The sequence below is a fragment of the Pyrus communis genome, chromosome 15 (assembly GCF_041283825.1).
Source record: "Pyrus communis isolate YQ-2024b chromosome 15, ASM4128382v1, whole genome shotgun sequence".
Taxonomy (NCBI): Eukaryota; Viridiplantae; Streptophyta; class Magnoliopsida; order Rosales; family Rosaceae; genus Pyrus; species Pyrus communis.
The window spans coordinates 38,532,301-38,551,678 of NC_142579.1; the positions used below are offsets into that span (position 1 = coordinate 38,532,301).

A 19,378-nucleotide genomic window follows, 5' to 3' on the forward strand; every position below is an offset into this window, starting at 1 on the left:
CTGAGAGTGCCTTGAATGTATCTGAGAACTCTTTTAGCTATTCCCATGTGTTTTTTCGTGGGACCATGCATGAATCTTGATAGCAAACTAGCAGCATACATTATATCAGGCCTGGTTGCAGTTAAATATAACAAACTGCCAACAATCTGCCTAAATAAACCTTCATCAGTCAGCTCACTTCCATCAATTTTCTTCAGTTTCTCACCAGTGGGAAGAGGAATTGTCACAGATTTACAATCCTCCAGTCCAAACTTTGCAAGTAAGGACTTTGCATACTTACTTTGATGAATAAAGGCACCTCTTTCAGTTTGTAGAACTCCCATTCCCAAGAAATGGTGTAAGAGTCCTAAGTCAGTCATCTCATATTTCTGCATCATGTCCCTTTTAAACTCACTGAGCAATGTATTGCTACCTCCAGTGTATACTATATCATCAACATATATAGAGACTATGATCATATTCCCTTCATCATCAGTTCTAGTATATAAGGTAGCCTCACTGATGCTTCTTTTGAAATTGCAGCTTGTGAGATAAGTGTCAATCTCACTGTACCAGGCTCTAGGAGCCTGCTTCAAACCATAAAGTGCCTTCTTTAACTTATAGACCTTGTGACTTGCATTTTTGACTTCAAACCCTTCTGGTTGCTCAGTGTAAACCTCCTCCTCAAGTACTCCATTCAAAAAAGCTGATTTAACATCTAATTGGAACAGCTTCCAACCCTTCTGTGCTGCAAGTGCAATTAAAGTTCGAATTGTATCTAACCTTGCCACTGGAGCAAAGGTTTCATTATAGTCAATGCCAGGTTTCTGAGCATACCCTTTTGCCACAAGCCTAGCCTTGTGTTTTTGAACTGATCCATCTAGATTCAGTTTGGTTTTGAACACCCATCTGACTCCTATAACAGGCTTGTCTGCAGGTCTTTCCACAAGCTCCCAAGTTCCATTTTTCTCAATGGTTTCAATTTCAGCATTCATTGCTTCCTTCCATGCATTGTCTTCAATAGCTTCATGATAGGTTTCAGGCTCAATGATAGTCATATGACATCTTGCATAAATGTCTTCCAAGCTTCTCAGCTTCTCAGGTGTATTACTTGGTGTTGAGCCTTGACTAGTACTGCCATTGTTACTTCCAGTGGCTTGTTCATCACCAGACACTAATTGAGTGAAATTTGGAGAGTCACAGCTTTGAGTTTCATGAATAAGCCCTTCTGGTTCTGTTATCTCTGGATTCTCATTTTCAGAACTGAGTGGCATGAAAACAGTTTCTTCTTGCTTACTTTCCCAATTCCATGATTTGCTCTCATCAAATATAACACTTCTTGAGAGTATGATCTTCTTAGTTTGAAGATTATAGATCCTATAACCTTTCTCACAGCTGCCATACCCCATAAATATTCCCTTGTTTGCTTTATCATCAAATTTCTGTCTCAGATTTGATGGAATGTGGCTGTAACAAATACTTCCAAACACTCTCAAATGTTTTACACCTGGTTTTCTTCCTGTGAACGCTTCAAATGGTGTTTTACTCTTCACTGAGCTTGTAGGACACCTATTCTGCAAGTACACTGCAGTTCCAACTGCTTCAGCCCAAAAAATCACAGGAATGTTCTTCTCAGCCATCATTGATCTGGCCATTTCACAAATAGTTCTATTCCTTCTCTCAGCAACACCATTTTGCTGAGGGGAGTATGCCACTGTTAACTGTCTCTCCATTCCAACATTAGAACAGAAATTCAAGAATTCATGGGAGGTATATTCACCTCCTCTGTCACTTCTCAGCTTCTTAAGCTTAAAACCACTTTGCAGCTCAACAAAAGCTTTAAATTTCTTAAACACATTGAACACATCAGATTTGTTCCTTAGAAAATACACCCAACACATTCTTGAGAAGTCATCTATGAATGTTATGAAGTATCTGTTGCCACCAACAGATTCATTCTGCATTGGTCCACAAACATCAGTGTATACCAGTTCTAATGGTTGACTAGCTCTCCAAACTTTCTCTTTATCGAATGGTTCAATATGCATCTTCCCAGAGACACAACTCTCACAGACTTCCTTCATCTCAGATAATGCAGGCAATCCAAGCACCAATCCTTCTCTCTGCATCCTTTTCAGACTGTTAAAGTTCAAGTGACCAAGCCTTTTATGCCAGATCCTTGACTCTTCTTCAATTGAAGCTTTTCTAGCCACTGCATTTATAGATTCAAAAGACAATGGAAAGCATCTGTTCCCTGTCATAACAACCTTTGCTACCACATTTTCAAGATTGCTATCATCAAATATCACAGCCATGTTACCACCAAATAGAACATAATAACCGTGTTCCATCATTTGACCAACACTTAACAGATTTTCATCTAATCCTGGAACCAGCAGCACTTCATTTATGTATCTTTTCCCTCTTCTTGTCTCAACTACAAGTGTTCCTTTTCCTGTGGCTTGAACGAGATCACCATTACCTATTTTCACTTTGCAGGTCACTGACTTATCAAGATTGATCAACAAGGACTCTTGAGAAGTCATGTGATTACTGCAGGCACTGTCCACAAACCACACAGACTTACTTGATGCAATTGAGCTTGCATGACAAGCATAGAACATTGTTCCTGTGACCAGATCTTCTTCCTTTGCACAATTTGCAACTTGTTTACCATTATCACAGTCCTTAGTTAGATGACCAAATCGACTGCACCTGCCACATTTGGGTTTTCCTCTATATCTGCATATACCAAAGTGATATTTGTCACACACTTGGCATAGTGGTTTCACATTCCCTTGACTGCCACTGGTTTGTTTGTTGTGTGCAGGAAACTTGTTGTTCCAGCCACCACCAGTACCATTATTCCAGCTGCTATTTTGACCCCAGTTCTTTCCCTTCTTGTACTGACCAAACTTTGGATTTGATCTATACTGAGACCCTTTAAAATTTCCAGTGCCACTTCCATTTCCTCCAACTTTAAGACTACTGAAAGCCCTCTCAGTACTTGTGTATTTGTCTCTTTCATCATGCAAATCTTCCCTCTTATCATAAACTTTCACTGAGGCTAGGACTTCTTCAATCCTAATAGTATCTAGATCTCTGGTTTCTTCAATAATCGACACTATGGACTTATACCTTCTACTTAGACTCATCAACAGCTTTTGAACGATCCTTTTTTCTGTTACATCTTCTCCTAGAGATTTCAAGTTGTTTACTATCTCAAAAAAACGAGCCAGGTAGTCATCCAGAGATTCAACATCATTCATTCTTAGATATTCAAAATCAGCTCTAATGGCTTGTAACTTCACAGCTCTTACCTTTTTGTCTCCTCTGAACTCTCTTCTCAAGATTTCCCAAGCACCCTTTGCAGTCTTCTCATTTCGGATTCTGGGAAAAAGTTCATCAGTGATTGCTCCTTGAATAAGACTTAGAGCCTTGGCATTCTTGATCTTTTCCTCCTTTGTAACAACTGGTCTTTCAACTGGAGTGTGCTCAGACTCGCTTTCTCCTTCTTCCTCAGAGGTCTCCTCTCTGGAAGTTTGTTGTCCAGCAAGACCAACTTCAACCACATCCCATAGATCGTATGCTATGAGAATGGTTTCCATTTTTACAGCCCAAAAATCGTAGTTTGAACCATTAAATTGTGGTGTTCGTAAATCACCACCAGAGGAGCTTGATCCGGCCATCTTCTCAGGTAGCACAGCACAAATGGTTATAAAGGTTCCACCTTTAACCCTTTCTGGATTTGTATCTTCACATAATCACGTCCCTTCTTCGAAATCAGACCAAGAGCTCTGATACCATGTTTGAAATGGTACCAGGCATATTGTTTTTTGGTTGATAAAGATTCAAACTTGATTAATCGTTTGAATAAGTTTTTGTTTTTGTTTTTGCTAGAGAGAAGACGGAAGAGCAAAAAACTTTCTGTATTTTCTTAATCTTCAAAACAAAATTACAGAACTATATCTTACCACAGCCGGTCTAAAACCAGATCCTAGAACTAGGGACCTAGTACTCCTCTTCGACCATTAATGGTTCTTGGAGGATATCATCCATCCACTTGGAAGAAGATGAGAATGCTCAGTACAATTAAAAGTAAAACACCAGCTGTAAACTTTCTAAAACTAGGAAAGGAAACTAGCCGTTGAATTTAAAAAGTTCCTTCTAATTTTAGTAAGGTTTTCATTTCTTCATGCTTTTCTGCTTCCTTTCTGATTTCATCTGCAGGATTACCTTCTGCAGGTTGTCTCTAAAGCTAGGAGGCAGCTTAATTCTCAACACATAAACCATTAGCCTTTTGTTTTATCTATTTAAGCCTTCTGTTTTGACATAGACAATATCGACAAGAAGTTTGTTCTAAACTCGATCGGACCTTGAACATAACGTTTTGCGTTTAAACAAGGAAGGTCAACATCATTCGCTAATCAACAATGGTTCTTTTAAAGCTCGAAAATCGTCTATTATTTGCAAATCGATAACTAGAAAGATGGATTTGTCCAGCATGATCACATTTCTGTTGTTAATGCTGTTGCAGATCAACAATGCAGTATCGAATGTTGAGGAAATCCAGACATACATCATTCACATGGATCATTCCCACAAACCCGAATCGTTCTTAACGCATGAGGCGTGGCACAAGTCCACCGTAAAGTCATTGTCGTCTTCGTCTCCTGCAGAAAACGGTGATGGCAGTGAAATGTTGCTGTACTCATACAGCCATGTCATGAATGGGTTCAGTGCAAGGCTCACTCCTTCTCAGCTGTCTAGATTGGAGAAATCCCCGGCTCATGTTGCCACGTATCCCGAGTCTTTTGGCAAGATGTTCACAACTCACAGCCCTAAGTTTCTTGGACTTAGGCAGAACCTCGGTCTATGGCCTAATGCCTCATTTGGCCAAGATGTGATCATAGGAATTATTGATACAGGAATTTGGCCAGAAAGTGAGAGTTTCAGCGATAAGGGAATGTCAGAGGTGCCATTAAGATGGAAAGGCGTGTGCGAGAATGGAACTGCATTCACCCCGTCCCTTTGCAACAAGAAGCTCATTGGTGCTCGATCTTTCAGCAAAGGGCTCGAAGCTGCAGGCATACCGATTTCCAAACAATATGACTATGATTCGCCAAGAGACTTCTTCGGTCACGGAACACACACATCATCGACAGCTGCAGGCAACCATGTGCTCAGTGCAAGTCATTTTGGATATGCAAAAGGCACGGCAAGAGGGGTGGCCCCACACGCGCATGTTGCCATGTACAAAGTCTTGTGGGCTAGCGATTCAGAAGAGAGTGCAGCTAGTGATGTGCTTGCCGGGATGGATCAGGCGATTTCTGATGGTGTCGATATCATGTCACTATCTCTTGGATTCGACTTCCTTCCGTACTACAACGATATCATTGCCATCGGTTCTCTTTCAGCAGTTGAGAAGGGAATTGTTGTCGTATGTGCTGCTGGGAATGATGGTCCTTCTGATAACTCGACATACAATGGAGCACCCTGGATCACAACAGTGGGAGCTGGCACACTTGATCGTACTTTCACTGCTACCTTGACTCTAGACAACGGCTTCACATTTGAAGGAGAATCATACTTCCCCGAAAGCGTTTACATTGCTGATAAGCCGTTGTACTACGGGAAAGACAACGTGAGCAAATCAACATGCCATTTTGGGGCATTAGATCAGAAAGAAGTGGCTGGAAAAGTAGTCTTCTGTGATAATCCCAATGGGGGTGACATTGATGGACAACTGGAAGAGGTAAAAAACGCAGGCGCTTACGCCGCAATTTTTGTGTCAGATATGCCAGATTTGGACTCGGAAGACTTCACCATTCCTGCTTTGGTTCTTCCAATGGCGAAAGGCGCTTTAATTAAAGAGTATGCAACAAGAGCCAATACAACTAAAGTTAAAACCCTTACCTTTGTGAACACCAATTTGGGGACAAAACCGGCACCGCAAGTAGCGGATTTCTCTTCAAGAGGACCAGACCCCGTCACCCCAAGCATTCTAAAACCCGACATTCTTGCTCCCGGTGTTGATGTACTCGCTGCAGTTGCACCTAACAAGATGTTGATGGAAGTAAACAACTATAATTTGGCGTCAGACTATCAACTAATGTCAGGGACATCAATGGCAGCACCTCATGTTGCAGGAGTTGTAGCTCTCCTAAAGGCTGTTCACCGTGAATGGAGCCCTGCTGCCATTCGATCAGCGATCATGACCACAGCGTACAACCTCGACAACACAAGAAACACCATAAAAGACCAAGGAGACGGTCTTGCTGCCACGCCTTTAGAGTTCGGTGCAGGCCATATCAACCCGAACAGAGCCATGAATCCTGGACTCGTCTATGACATGGATGTGCAGGATTATATCGAGTTTCTATGTGGCCTCGGATACACTACCAAGCAGATGAGCGCTGTTATCCGACGAAATCAATGGAGTTGCAGGCAACAACCTACTGAGCTAAACTACCCTTCCTTTATAGCCATCTTCAACAGCACAGACAGCTCTCCGAAAGTGAAAAACTTTACTAGGGTTGTGACAAACGTGGGAGATGATGCATCAAATTACTTTGCATTTTTGGAGGTTCCTAAAGGAATGAAGATTGCAGTAGAGCCTAGCACTCTAACATTCACAGGAAAGAATCAAGAACAAGGTTTCGTGTTGAGTGTCGAGATCGATAGCAACACTCCGAAGGTGACGTATGGCTATCTGAAATGGATTGATCAATATAACCACATAGTATCAAGCCCGGTAATGGCCGTAAATTACTAGTTTCAGACATCATGATACCATCTGCATATTAATGTGCAGGATCCAAAAATTACGAAAATAAAAGGGAATGACAAAATACAATACAAAGAAGTACAGCAGTTACATTCAAATTTTCAATAATGATCGAAAAGGCTCGATCTTTTACGCTAAACTCTCCTCTTAGTTTCAATAAATGGGAGCGGTGACCCTTTTTGGAAGCCAGGTTTCATGAGCTGTTGTTGTCTTTTAGTAGCTGCATTTTTCTGGTTTATGCGACATGTCAACAAAGACCACAGATTTTCAGTCCAAAAGTGGAAGATTACAAAATTCAAAACCACCAACAAATGCTTTTGGTGTGTGGTCTGGTGTCGTGTGGGAACTAAAAGAAATGAGCTTCTATGTCACGCTTTTATATCTTTCATACTATAAGACGAGAGAAATGTACGAGCATGTTACTTGATAGGATTTTTACCATCCAATAAAATATGAATGAAAAACACTTAAAATACTTGCCAAAATTCTAGATAATTGTAGTATAGTTGTTTTAGTAAAGTCGTTCTCCACAGAGATTAAATAAATAATTTATATCAAACCAAATCTCAATTAATTATTTAAAACAAAGTTTGGGAAAGGGTGATTTTGTAACTTAAAATATTAAAAAATGAATTTAATTAAAATCAATTAAATAAATTGGCAAAGTAAAGAAAACAAAATGAAATAGTTTTGAAAATCAATTTAAGCATTAGGATTCCGCCGTTGCATTAACAATCCTATGTAGTTCTTCTAATTACTTATGACTTATACATGCATGTTTTGAAGGTTAGGTTTTCCTAAATTATGTCCTACTTGGAACCTCCAACATAGAAAAATGTAAAACTTTGACACAAACAAAATAAGGGACTCATAAACGTTCTCCAATTGAATCACCCCAATATTCGTCCGTTTGATAACGTTTTGCTCCAGAGGAAGTCGAATGTCCTACATTGAAAATACATAACAAATAATCAAAATTCTACCAAAATAACCAATAAATTATAATTAAGATTAGGGTAAAATATATAACACAATATCAACTCATCACCACTCTACAACTATGTTACTACGCGTTTATGTCTCTCCAACTATAAGGCGAGAAAAAAGAGAAACGGGCATGCAGATTGGTTTTAACAGACCTAGCTATTAGAACTCCCAACTCCCAAGGATTAAAAACAAAACAAAAAAGCAAAAAAAAAAAAACAGAAGGAAAAAAATGCAGTAAGCCTTTTGTTTAAACAAAGTAAGTAGCATCGACAATGAAGCCTATACAATCTCTCTAAGTAGCATCGACATAAACCACTAAACATAGTAAGCCTTTCGTTTTAACATAAAAAAAATGGACAATAAATTTTATTGTATACTCGATCGGACCTGGAACATAACGTTTTTCATTTAAACAAGGTCAACATCATTCACCAATCACCTATGGTTCTTATAGAGCTCGAAAATCGCTCTATTATTTGCAAATCGATAACTAGAAAGATGGGTTTGTACATCATGATCGCACTTCAGTTGTTAATGCTGCTGCAGATCAACAATGCAGTCGAATGTTGAGGAAATCCAGAAACTCGAATCGTTCTTAACGTATGAGACGTGGCACAAGTCCACCGTAAAATTATTCTGGTCTTCATCTCCTGCAGAAACTGATGATGACTGTGAAACGTTGCTGTACTCATACAGCCATGTCATGCATGGGTTCAGTGCTAGGCTCACTCCTTCTCAGCTGTCTAGATTGGAGAAATCCCCGGCTCATGTTGCCACGTATCCCGAGTCTTTTGGCAAGATGTTCACAACTCACAGCCCTAAGTTTTTTGGACTTGGACAGAACCTCGGTTTATGGCCTAATGCCTCATTTGGCCAAGATGTGATCATAGGTATTCTTGATTCAGGGATTTGGCCAGAAAGTGAGAGTTTCGGCGATCAGGGAATGTCAGAGGTGCCATTAAGATGGAAAGGCGTGTGCGAGAATGGAACAGCATTCACCCCGTCTCTTTGCAACAAGCAGCTCATTGGTGCTCGATCTTTCAGCAAAGGGCTCGAAGCTGCAGGTATACGGATTAGCAAAGAATATGACTATGGTTCACCCAGAGACTTCTCTGGTCACGGAACACACACATCGTCAACAGCTGCAGGCAACCATGTACTCAGCGCAGGTCATTTTGGATATGCCAAAGGAACGGCAAGAGGGTTGACGCCGCGCGCACATGTTGCCATGTACAAGGTCTTGTGGGCGGCATCTTCAAAGAAGAGTGCAGCTAGTGATGTGCTTGCCGGGATGGATCAGGCAATTTCTGATGGTGTTGATATCATGTCACTGTCTCTTGGCTTCGACTTCCTTCCTTACTACAACGATATCATTGCCATCGGTTCTCTTTCAGCAGTTGAGAAGGGAATTGTTGTCGTATGCGCTGCTGGGAATGACGGTCCTTCTCATAACTCAACCTACAATGGAGCACCCTGGATCACGACAGCAGGAGCTGGCACACTTGATCGTACTTTCACTGCAACCTTGACTCTAGACAACGGATTCGCAGTTGAAGGAGAATCATACTTCCCCGAAAGCGTTTACATTGCTGATAAGCCATTGTACTACGGGAAAGACAGCGTGAGCAAATCAACATGCGATTTTGGAGCATTAGATCATAAAGAAGTGGCCGGAAAAGTAGTCTTCTGTGATAATCCCAGGGGAGGTGGCATTGATGGACAACTGGAAGAGGTAAAAAACGCAGGCGCTTACGCTGCAATCTTTGTGTCAGATATGCCAGATTTGTCCGCGGAAGACTTCACCATTCCTGCTTTGGTTCTACCAAAGGCAAAAGGCTCTTGAAGTAAAGAGTATGCAACAAAAGCCAATACAACTAAAGTTAAACTACCCTTCTTTTATAGCCATCTTCAACAGCACAGACAACTCTCCAAAAGCCAAAAACTTCACTAGGGTTGTGAAAAATGTGGGAGATGATGCATCAAGTTACTTTGCATTTGTGGAGGTTCCTAAAGGAATGAAGATTGCAATGGAGCCTAGCACTCTAACATTCACTGGAAAGAATCAAGAACAAGGTTTCGCGTTGACGGTCGAGATCAATAGCAACGCTCCGAAGGCGACGTATGGCCATCTGAAATGGATTGATCAATATAATCACATAGTGTCAAGTCCTGTAGTGGCCGTAAATTACTAGTTTCATACAGAGAAGTAGAGCAGTTACTTTCAGATTTTCAACAGAGACCACAGATTTGCAGTCCAAAAGTGAAAGAAAACAAATACAAAAGCACCAACAAATGCTTTTGGTGTGTGGGGGACCAAAAAGAACAAAAGGGCCGGAAAGAAAGAAGGTCCTTCTAATAAACTTTTACATTAACACCAAAACCAGCAACACTGCATAATTTGAGGGGTCCAAAGGTTTCATCATGCCTTTGTGCATGCATATGACATCCTTAGCTGTCAAACCTAACAGAATGCAGTCGGGCCCGAATGTTTCTAACTAAACCCTAAACCTTGCACGAAACCCACTAATGCCGTTGATTACGCCTCTTAACTGAAATGTCCTAGTAAAACCGTTGGTCCTTTTCGTTCTTTTTCAGTCAAAGAATTCAACAATGTGAACTTACAACTTACCTAACAGAGCGGAAAGACAGTCAAGGAACAAACTTTATACAATGAGACTTTAATAAAGATGAGAGATTTACTATTTCTGAAAACTGAATTACCATAACAAAGACGGTGGAATGAAAAACGGTGTTCTGGTTATTCAACTTACATTGAGAGGAGGGAACAAAATGCTAGAGAATCCACCGAAGTGCAAGCTCGTATTGACGTGAATGGGGCTATACAGGGAAATAAATAACAGAGAATTTAACTTATCACCTAGACAGAGGCATAGGGCCAAAACGAGGTGCGTCAATCCACCTCACACATGAAACTGGTGGCTGGTGAGGGGCTAATGCTCTTCTTCAACTTCTTGCTTTCTCCATAACGACATGTTAGTTTGGGCACTACTCTCATACCCGCTACTATCACCTGATTCAATCACACGCTTGTCCATCCTTCCAGCATCACGTGGTGAGCGTCCATGTTCTCTTCCAGCCCTGCTCTCCTGAAATTATTTGCCCAAAAATAATCATAGATGAGAAACTCAAATCCATGCAGGTAGATGTAGAACTTTGTTTTACGTGCTTTCATGTTAAAAAAAAAAAAAAAAGAACGGGGATAGAAACCTCATTTGCCATAAGAAAATTGCACCAATTTGCAGACAAAAAGTTAATGTGAAACCTACACTTATTAGTTCGTATTAATCTTGTGTAACATAAGTTGCTTACATGCACGGTGCAATAAGTGACTGAGAAGTTCATGAAATACACTAGTTTTAGGGAACTCCAATTATTTATCTCAAAGATTTGCACATTAGACCAAATTGACAATGTATTGCAACACCAGATCAAGGTAAAAGACATGCATCAAGTGTTAGCAAATAATGTGAAATCTAAATATCACGCCAATCCTTCATGATGTAGAATGCAAGTCTATGAAGACAAATAAGGAAACACGTAGAAAGCAGTTTCAAACAAGGTGTAGCATCATAAACCAGCTAGGAAACAGACATCCAGCTGGAAAGATTTATGAGGGGAAGAAATGAATGCAACTCACATCTCGGAAAGGGAACTCATCGGCCTCAAGCATATGTACCACATGCCCCATTTTAGGCCTCTTCTGAGCATTTGGGTCCACACAACGCAATGCAACCAAAAGAGCACGCTTCAGTGCTCTGGAAGAAGGCTTCTCTGGTAACCTAGGATCCAAAACTCCCTCAGCATTCCGATTTGTAACCATTGCTTTAAGCCACTCAACTAGATTCACCTGAAGTTTGATCACCAAGCAGTACCAGTTATTCTGGTTGGAAGACAATGTATTATCAAGTGAAGATCCTGAAAACAAACCTCTCCTGGAGCGCGGCTGTAGTCCACTGGGTTTCTCCCAGAAATTATCTCCATTATGAGAATTCCGAAACTATACACATCACTTCTTTCATTCAACATACCAGTACTGGCATATTCTGGAGCTACGTATCTACAAAGCAAAACCGAATGTGTGATTCAAGTGTGCAAGAACAAGATCATAACTCTCCACTCTCCAGATAGGAAGCAAATAACAGTTACGTAGAGAGGTTAAACTCACCCGAATGTTCCCATCACTCGAGTTGTCACGTAACTCCTTTCTGAGCCAAGGAGCTTTGCTAAGCCAAAGTCGGATACTTTTGAATTCCACTGCTTATCAAGTAAGATGTTGCTAGACTTAATATCACGGTGAACGACCTTTGGCTCAAGCCCCTCATGCAAGTAAGTCAACCTATAATATTGGCAGAGTTTATGTTATGGTAAACCACGGAGAATTGAAATAACTAAGGTCATTTAATACAAGGAATACCCTTTTGCTGTCCCGAGTATTATATTCATACGACTCTCCCACACAAGAGGACTTGTAGGCCCAACATCACCATGAAGCCATTGTTCCAAATTTCCATTGTCAACATACTCATATACAAGCATTCTACAAAAACCCTACTGCATTAGCGCAATCATAAGGAAAGGATATTATAGTTAAACCAAAAAGAAGAAATAATCACAAAGATTCTTAACGAATTAGCCATCAAGGATTCAAGAGAAGGTCATGCATTAAACCAAAGATCAAAATGCGAAAGGATACACGATATAACAAATGAAGATAAATTACCTATGAGCTCCTTCAGCACAATAACCAAGCAACCTCACTAAATTCTTATGGCGAACACGGCCAATCGCTTCAACTTCGACCTTAAACTCCTTCTCGGCTTGTCCCCTGAACCATGCAAAGTAAAATCATCAAGCTTCCTCATGCCGAATTCCCCAATACAAAGTTCATGCAGCAGTTGGAACAAAAATATATATTTTCCCAAAATCCATGAAAATCTAACAGATTTAACTAACTCCACAAGATAAAGCTCTCAGATTTCCCAACTGGGTTCACTTTAAACATGATTATAATCTCAAACTGACCATAATTAGTACGATATTAAGCACATATCAAAAATTAAATTTACAAAACCGTAACTACATACTTGTTATTAAGCAGATTTTTTACAGCAACAATCGTATTATCCTCCAAAACACCGCGGTAAACAATTCCATAGCCGCCTTCACCAATCACATTCTCGTCGGCAAACCCATTAGTGGAATCCTCAAGCTCTCTGAGAGTGTACCAATGGCCCCACCCCAAATGTGAAACCTCCGGCGCGGCGACCATCCCCTGGTCCCCAGACCGAACCTCGCCGCTGCCATGAGACGACCCGCCGCCGCCGCCGCCCTTCTCCGGGTACAAAATCCGGTGGTCCTTCCCAATCTCAATGTGAATTCTCTGCCGGCCGGCGCTCCCTGCCGGGCTTTCGTGGTGATCGTCCTGCTGAAGAAGCAGGGGTTGGGGTCTGGCCCCGGAGGAGTCAGAGTCGGCAACCGGGTCGGGGTGACTCTGGTGGTTGGTGGGTTTCGGGTCGGGTTGCGATGGGTGGTTCCGGGCGTGGTCAATTCTGATTTCTTGGATCTCTTTGGAGACGTTTGGGATAGTGGAGGAGTTGTGGGTAAAGGTCTTGGCTTTTGAGGAGGCGCTGTTGCGGCGGGAAGTGAACCAGAGAGAGATGAGGAAGAGGACGAGAACAATGGCGGCTCCGACGCAAATTCCCAAAACTACCCACAAATGCAAACCGAAAATGGAGGTCCTCTTCGAGAGCTGGTCGTTCAGAAACGAGTAGCCCGACATTGTAGACTCTAATTCCACTCCTCCTCCTTCCTCAAAGAAGAAGAAGAAGAAGAAGAAGAAGAAGAAGAAGAAAGCAGAGAAAGAAGGAGAGGAGGCAGTGAGACTGTGGGGACTGTACAAATGGGGAAATTGAGAAGCTGGGGTGGTGAGCTCAGCTCAGTGCGAGTGGGGGATGAGAGAGAAAGTGCGGAGAGAGAAGCATGAACCAGATGATGAGAATGCTCCACAAGCTGCTGCTGTATGCTTTTATTTATGTATTTACAAATGTAAAATGTTATATTTTTATCCTATTTTTATTTCGTCCAGAATATGTAACGTCTAAATGCATCTGCATTTAATTTGGAAAACTTTAAGGAAAAATTTCTAATACCATGTATTTTAATGAAAAATTATATTTTTACACTAAAAAGTCAATCTTGGTACTATTTATTTTACTTTTTATTTTGTCTTTATTGTTAAAACTCAAAGTTTTCAAATCATTTTTATTAGTTTTCTTTTTAATTTGACTATAGATACTCTATCCCTATCATAGCAAAAATGTGGTAATAAATGTAGCTTTACACTTTAACTTTGCTTAATTATAAGAAAAATGCTACAATCAATCGTTTTTCGACGCTTACTTGTTGTGCACGTGACCCCGTGCATTACAGGCTTCTTGCCTATTTGTGCACTCAGAATTATTGGTGTCCACTTAATATTCTTTGATTATTTAGTCTAAATGTTATCAAAAAAAAAAAATTGATCAAAGAAGAAGAAAGGTGTGCAGATTCACTTCTCTCGAGTTAAATCACATGATACATCACTTGTGTTAGGCTTGTTAATTTCGTTGAATTTCATTCTTACTAGTGGACTATTTGTACAAGATACTTAACACATTAGTTATATCATTGCACAATTGATACATACAACGTTAATTTGCATGAAGGTAATACTTTTCACAAATCTCTTTTTATCTTATACACACTCCTTTAGTTTTGTTGGTGTTAAATTGAACTATTAAAGTAAAAACAACGGTTAAGATTAACAAGGAGTGTGCATAAGATAAAAAACAATATGTTGAAGCCACTACCGTTTGCATTATTTACGGCTAGGGCTATTGATGCATCTAATCTCATTTGCTCCTCTAACTTTGATCTTTCAGTGTAAGTGTCAGTTGCTGATTTCACTGGTAGTGTTCTCTTAGTATAAGAGTTTAAAAGACTATTCATATCTATTTTATTTCATTTTTGGTCATAGTGCTACACTTAGATACACACACTCTCTTAACTTTGTCATTAATTACTACAATTTAATTCAATTAAGATATGATTACTTTGGTTGAGGGCTATTGACTTTATTTCTTCATAGAATACGATGCTCGCTATTCAAATTTCAAAGATTCCGGTTATGTTTAAGTGCGACAGTCAGAATTGGATTCTTTATTATTAAATCTTTTAATTGTTTTTTTATTATTTTATTCCGATGTTGTGGAATGATATTTTAATTGATCCTCAGATAGATTATAATTGTGATTAGGATTAGGATTAGGGTTGAGATTGATTAGAATTTTGGGAAGGGGATTATTAAGAGGGTTAACATCAAATGGGCCGCTTTCATTGGGCCCACAAAGAACTGGACACTTGTGTAGGTGGACTTCAAAACCAGCGAGGCCGTTTGCTGGCGAAACTAATAGAAGCTCTCATTTTCACACCAAATTTGACTATTACGATTTTTATCACGTGACCTTTTTGGAATATTCATGAAAGATGGTATTGTTCGTAAACTCATTTTTATCCTCATACACGTTTGTTAATTTTTTTATCATTGATCTTCTTCAATTCATTTAATTCGACAGTCATGAACTAAGAAGAGTGTGTGAGGAGTAAAAATGAGTATGTAGATAGGACTACCCTTCATCAATTATGTTTCTCAAGTTTTAAATCAATCATTATCGTTCTCAATGTTTGCTTGTGTGCATCAATATGCTCACTAGCTGTTTTAATTCGTCAAAAAACTTATTAGTGTACTCACGCGGCATATTTCAAAGATAATTTGGTACGGAGAGATGTTAGATTATATAGGCTTAAAGTGAATTATTTGCATGTTCTCTTTTACATAACAATATATTTTGACCTACTTTATTTATTAGAAGAAAATTTAATTTGGATGCAAAGAGACTTACACAAGTTCCTAATCAATTGACTTAACATGCATCTACGATTAAAAGCATGCTGTTTAAATCGAGTCACAATCAAAGCGTTTGCACAAAGGGTGGTTTTATGTCATACTCCGAGATCACTGTTAACATTTGCTAATATTTTACATGCTCCATTTGGACATCAAATTTAGGTTTGGACGAAAATAAGAAACACACTTTTTTTGGGTCACCTTTTTATGAACAAACCCATAAAACAAAAGAGTAAAAACAAAGAAAAGCAGACATGATAATGTGACTCGACAGTGTACTAGCCATGTGAATGGGGCATATCATCTCCTCAATGTCCTCATTGCCTCAAGGCATGAAACATGTCTAGTATTAGTTTTAGAATGGTAAATAATCGGGTATGACATGAAAAAGACACAACCATAGAAAACATAATACAAATGTTAGATCTAGTAAATATTGGCTTTATTACAATCTCCAAATTTAATCAACTCGCAGAAGAGTTAAAAGCACTTTCAAATCACTAAACGTTTTTTTATATGTTATGACAAGATAAGTACACGTGCTTATGGGTTTAAAAGCACTGAAATTTTTGGTGAAATGTTTGTTGAGATTTAAGGAAACATTTGAAAGTTTAGTAAAATTTATGTTGTGTTACTAATAAAGTGCTTATGAACATAAATGTTTCAGTGTACAAAACACTCCTAAACTAATGCTCCAAAAATAGTTGTAATTGTAACGGTAAAAGATAAGCTGAAAATTTCAGCCCAACCCAATTCAATTAGCTTTCAGTATAGCCCATTGGGCTTACTGGCCTAGAAAGTAGAAACACCGGCAAGATTCATCCAGAATTACCGAGCTAACTCAAGGAGAACTGAAGAAGTTGCAAGCAAAGGTCAAAGGAAAAGCTCAATTTTACAGGCCACCAGTAGGCGCATATAGTATCCACTCCACAACACCTTCCTAAAAGCACTTCTACTAAAAGCTCAATTTTCCTAGCTTCTTCTAGTTCTACTTCTAGCAAGATGGTAATCACGCTATCAAGTACATTTAATCAACATGACAAGAGCCACAAGTTCATTTCACCTGCTGCTAGTTTGAATATGTACTCCACTGACAATGCCTCTGGAAAATTATCGCAAGCTCCACCCGCCTGACCGGCACATAACGAAAAACAAGTTAAAACAAAAAGCATAATTAGACAGCAGATTAACTAATTAAATGATAATTTGGCCTCCTAATGAATGCTAAGTGATCATATGGATTCTTAGTCTACTTACATGAGCATGGATCATGTACATGCAATGACATCGATCCGAGGATACGTGAGCAGATACTACATCCAGCTTATGCTTCTCTAGTATGTAAAACATAGTAGTCAAGAGCCCTGGCTTTGGTGGTGAGCAAACGCTGATCTGAGCATCGTTGCCGCTCATGTTCATGACAAAGTTTGGGGAAAACCACGTCTGGAAGGAAGCGGGAGGCGGAAAAGGAGAAGCCGGCAATGCCAAGTTGTTTGATGTTGGTGGACCCTGATGAAAATGATCAGCCAAAAATGCTTCCCTTGTATCACAAGTTAACTCTGTGTTTGATACTGTCAATGCAGAAAATTTGTCAAGCCCTTGTGTTTGTGTTGTTTGGAGAGTGTGCTCAAGGGATTTGATGTATCTTATTGCCTCATCAACAATGGTGGACTTATCTGCCTGCACATCATTGGAAAATAACAGCATATATTATCTTTTAACTTCTTTTGTTCTTAATATTGTAATCCATTCGGGATTTACAACCCAAATGATTATCGAATTTTTGCTAAACTGTTTAACCGAACCCAATAACGTTATAGGATTTATACATCCAACATCACTTAATGAGATAAAGCTTTGTTATTGTATATATGGTTTGTTTTAGGTTACTCTCTTTAGGCACAGGTCAAAATATATAGTATATGCACAAATACAAGTGATAATGTCAGCGATAAACACTTAAAAAACACCAAAAGTGTGATAACAGTCGGGGTGCAATAACAATCGAGCCCATGAGGATTTTCCTTAGACGCTTAATTTTCGTGAAACATATTGAAATTGTAGTTTAATTAATTTATACCTTTGCAGGAAGCTGAGGAAGCAAAGCATGAAGGTTGGAGAACATACTCCTCATCTTCTTCCTTCTTCCCCTCTCAGTCCAAGTGTGTACCCCATGATCCGATTCATCGCCCCCGCCATCACGATCACGGCCACCAACCTTGCCATTACTTTCTTTTATCACTACCTCTTTCTGCTCCATTGTATTTGTAGGTGTGGCGCAACTGGAGCTCACCTTTTCCAGCTTTAACAACTCACCGCTACCGCTACCACCACCACCACCACTGCAAGTTCTTGAATTGTAATTTGAGTTTGAATTGGCAAAAGCCCAGATAGGTTTTTTCGAAGCAGGACATGGGTAATTTTGTATGAATAAAATATATTTTTTATATAGGGATTATATAGCATATGGGGGGGGGGGGGAGAGAGAGAGAGGGAGAGAGAGAGAGAGAGGGAGAGAGAGAGAGAGAGAGAGAGAGAGAGAGATTTGGTTAAGAGCTTCAGTGGGACGTTTTCAGAAAGAGGAGGAAGGCGACGAAAGGTGGCGGGCTTTTGACGATATGACTGGAATAGACAACAAAATACAATCATGAGACGAATGCCGTTCTTTGGAGTCCAAACAAAATAACGCAAGGCAGATTAAAGCGCGTTTTCCATCCTTCGAAAACGACTTCTCCGGACCCTCCTATATTGCCTTTACTCTTTCACCCTCCTTCGCCCATTTTTATTACCGAATCACACCATCCCTCTTAGAATATTTGATTTAACGCAAGTATTTGGTCACTAGCTGACCAATAAAACAAGACTCTTAACGTAAGTGGATGTACGTGGCTACATTAATTAGAATTGATGTGCTCCTTCTTATGCACTCAAGATTAAATCTTTCTCATAAAAAATATTGATTTAAAGCAAAATTGATCTTCGAACCATCAATGCAGTTTGTTGTTATTATCGAAAAGGTATTGAAAATATGTATGTATGATTTGTCTAAGACAATGATATCAATATATTATTTATGACGTATTGGCAACAAATGCTGGCTCCATAACTAAAAAGCTCCAATTCTAAATTTTAGTTTTTCATTTCAAGTAATAACTCGAACGCATAACCTCTTTAAACATTAAAAGAAGTATATCATTAGACGAAGCATAATAAGAGAAAACAATGATCAAGTAAGCTACCTTCTAAATTTGTGTTTGTCATACTACGGTCATTTCTGTTTGGACCCCAAAACAACCAAGACGTGGATCGTGGATTCATGGCATGTTAGTAAATTGAAGTGAAGTTGGAGGACGAATTGATTGCGAAATGCATTTAACGGCCGTTATGATGTTTATCAAAAGAAAAGAAACTTCTGACACCGAAACGGCGGCCAAAGCATCCCATGCTTTCCATACAATATTACGTTGTCTCGTTGCCCAGAATGAGTCAAAAGGAAACGTTTCTTCTTCCCTGTAACGCTATCGGCTGCTCATCTCTCTTGTCCTCATTTCAATGGCATTCCTGCTATTACTTAAAAGCCACTGTGCATAAATGAGATTTACTTTTGACACGACAATTTTACTATACTCCGGTATAGAGTATACGCAAAATAAGTGGAG

At 39.6% G+C, this 19,378-nt stretch overlaps 2 protein-coding genes and 2 pseudogenes across 2 annotated transcripts; 2 read left to right on the forward strand and 2 right to left on the reverse strand.

Annotated features, from left to right (window-relative positions):
* The first annotated feature begins 4,013 nt into the window (after positions 1–4,013).
* Positions 4,014–6,754, forward strand: LOC137714705 (subtilisin-like protease SBT3 pseudogene; annotated as a pseudogene).
* A 1,440-nt stretch (positions 6,755–8,194) lies between these two features.
* Positions 8,195–9,704, forward strand: LOC137714645 (subtilisin-like protease SBT3 pseudogene; annotated as a pseudogene).
* A 726-nt stretch (positions 9,705–10,430) lies between these two features.
* Positions 10,431–13,821, reverse strand: LOC137743648 (putative serine/threonine-protein kinase At1g01540). Its single transcript, XM_068483583.2, has 7 exons — positions 12,859–13,821; positions 12,495–12,599; positions 12,189–12,311; positions 11,940–12,110; positions 11,702–11,831; positions 11,412–11,621; positions 10,431–10,860 (listed from the first exon to the last, which is right to left on the reverse strand). Exons 1-7 carry the CDS (start codon positions 13,551–13,553, stop codon positions 10,705–10,707), a joined length of 1,590 nt encoding a protein of 529 aa, XP_068339684.1. The 5' UTR covers positions 13,554–13,821; the 3' UTR covers positions 10,431–10,704.
* Positions 13,822–16,518: 2,697 nt separating this feature from the next.
* Positions 16,519–18,335, reverse strand: LOC137714626 (transcription factor bHLH95-like). Its single transcript, XM_068453793.2, has 3 exons — positions 17,800–18,335; positions 16,977–17,399; positions 16,519–16,849 (listed from the first exon to the last, which is right to left on the reverse strand). Exons 1-3 carry the CDS (start codon positions 17,977–17,979, stop codon positions 16,751–16,753), a joined length of 702 nt encoding a protein of 233 aa, XP_068309894.2. The 5' UTR covers positions 17,980–18,335; the 3' UTR covers positions 16,519–16,750.
* Between the last annotated feature and the right edge of the window lie 1,043 nt (positions 18,336–19,378).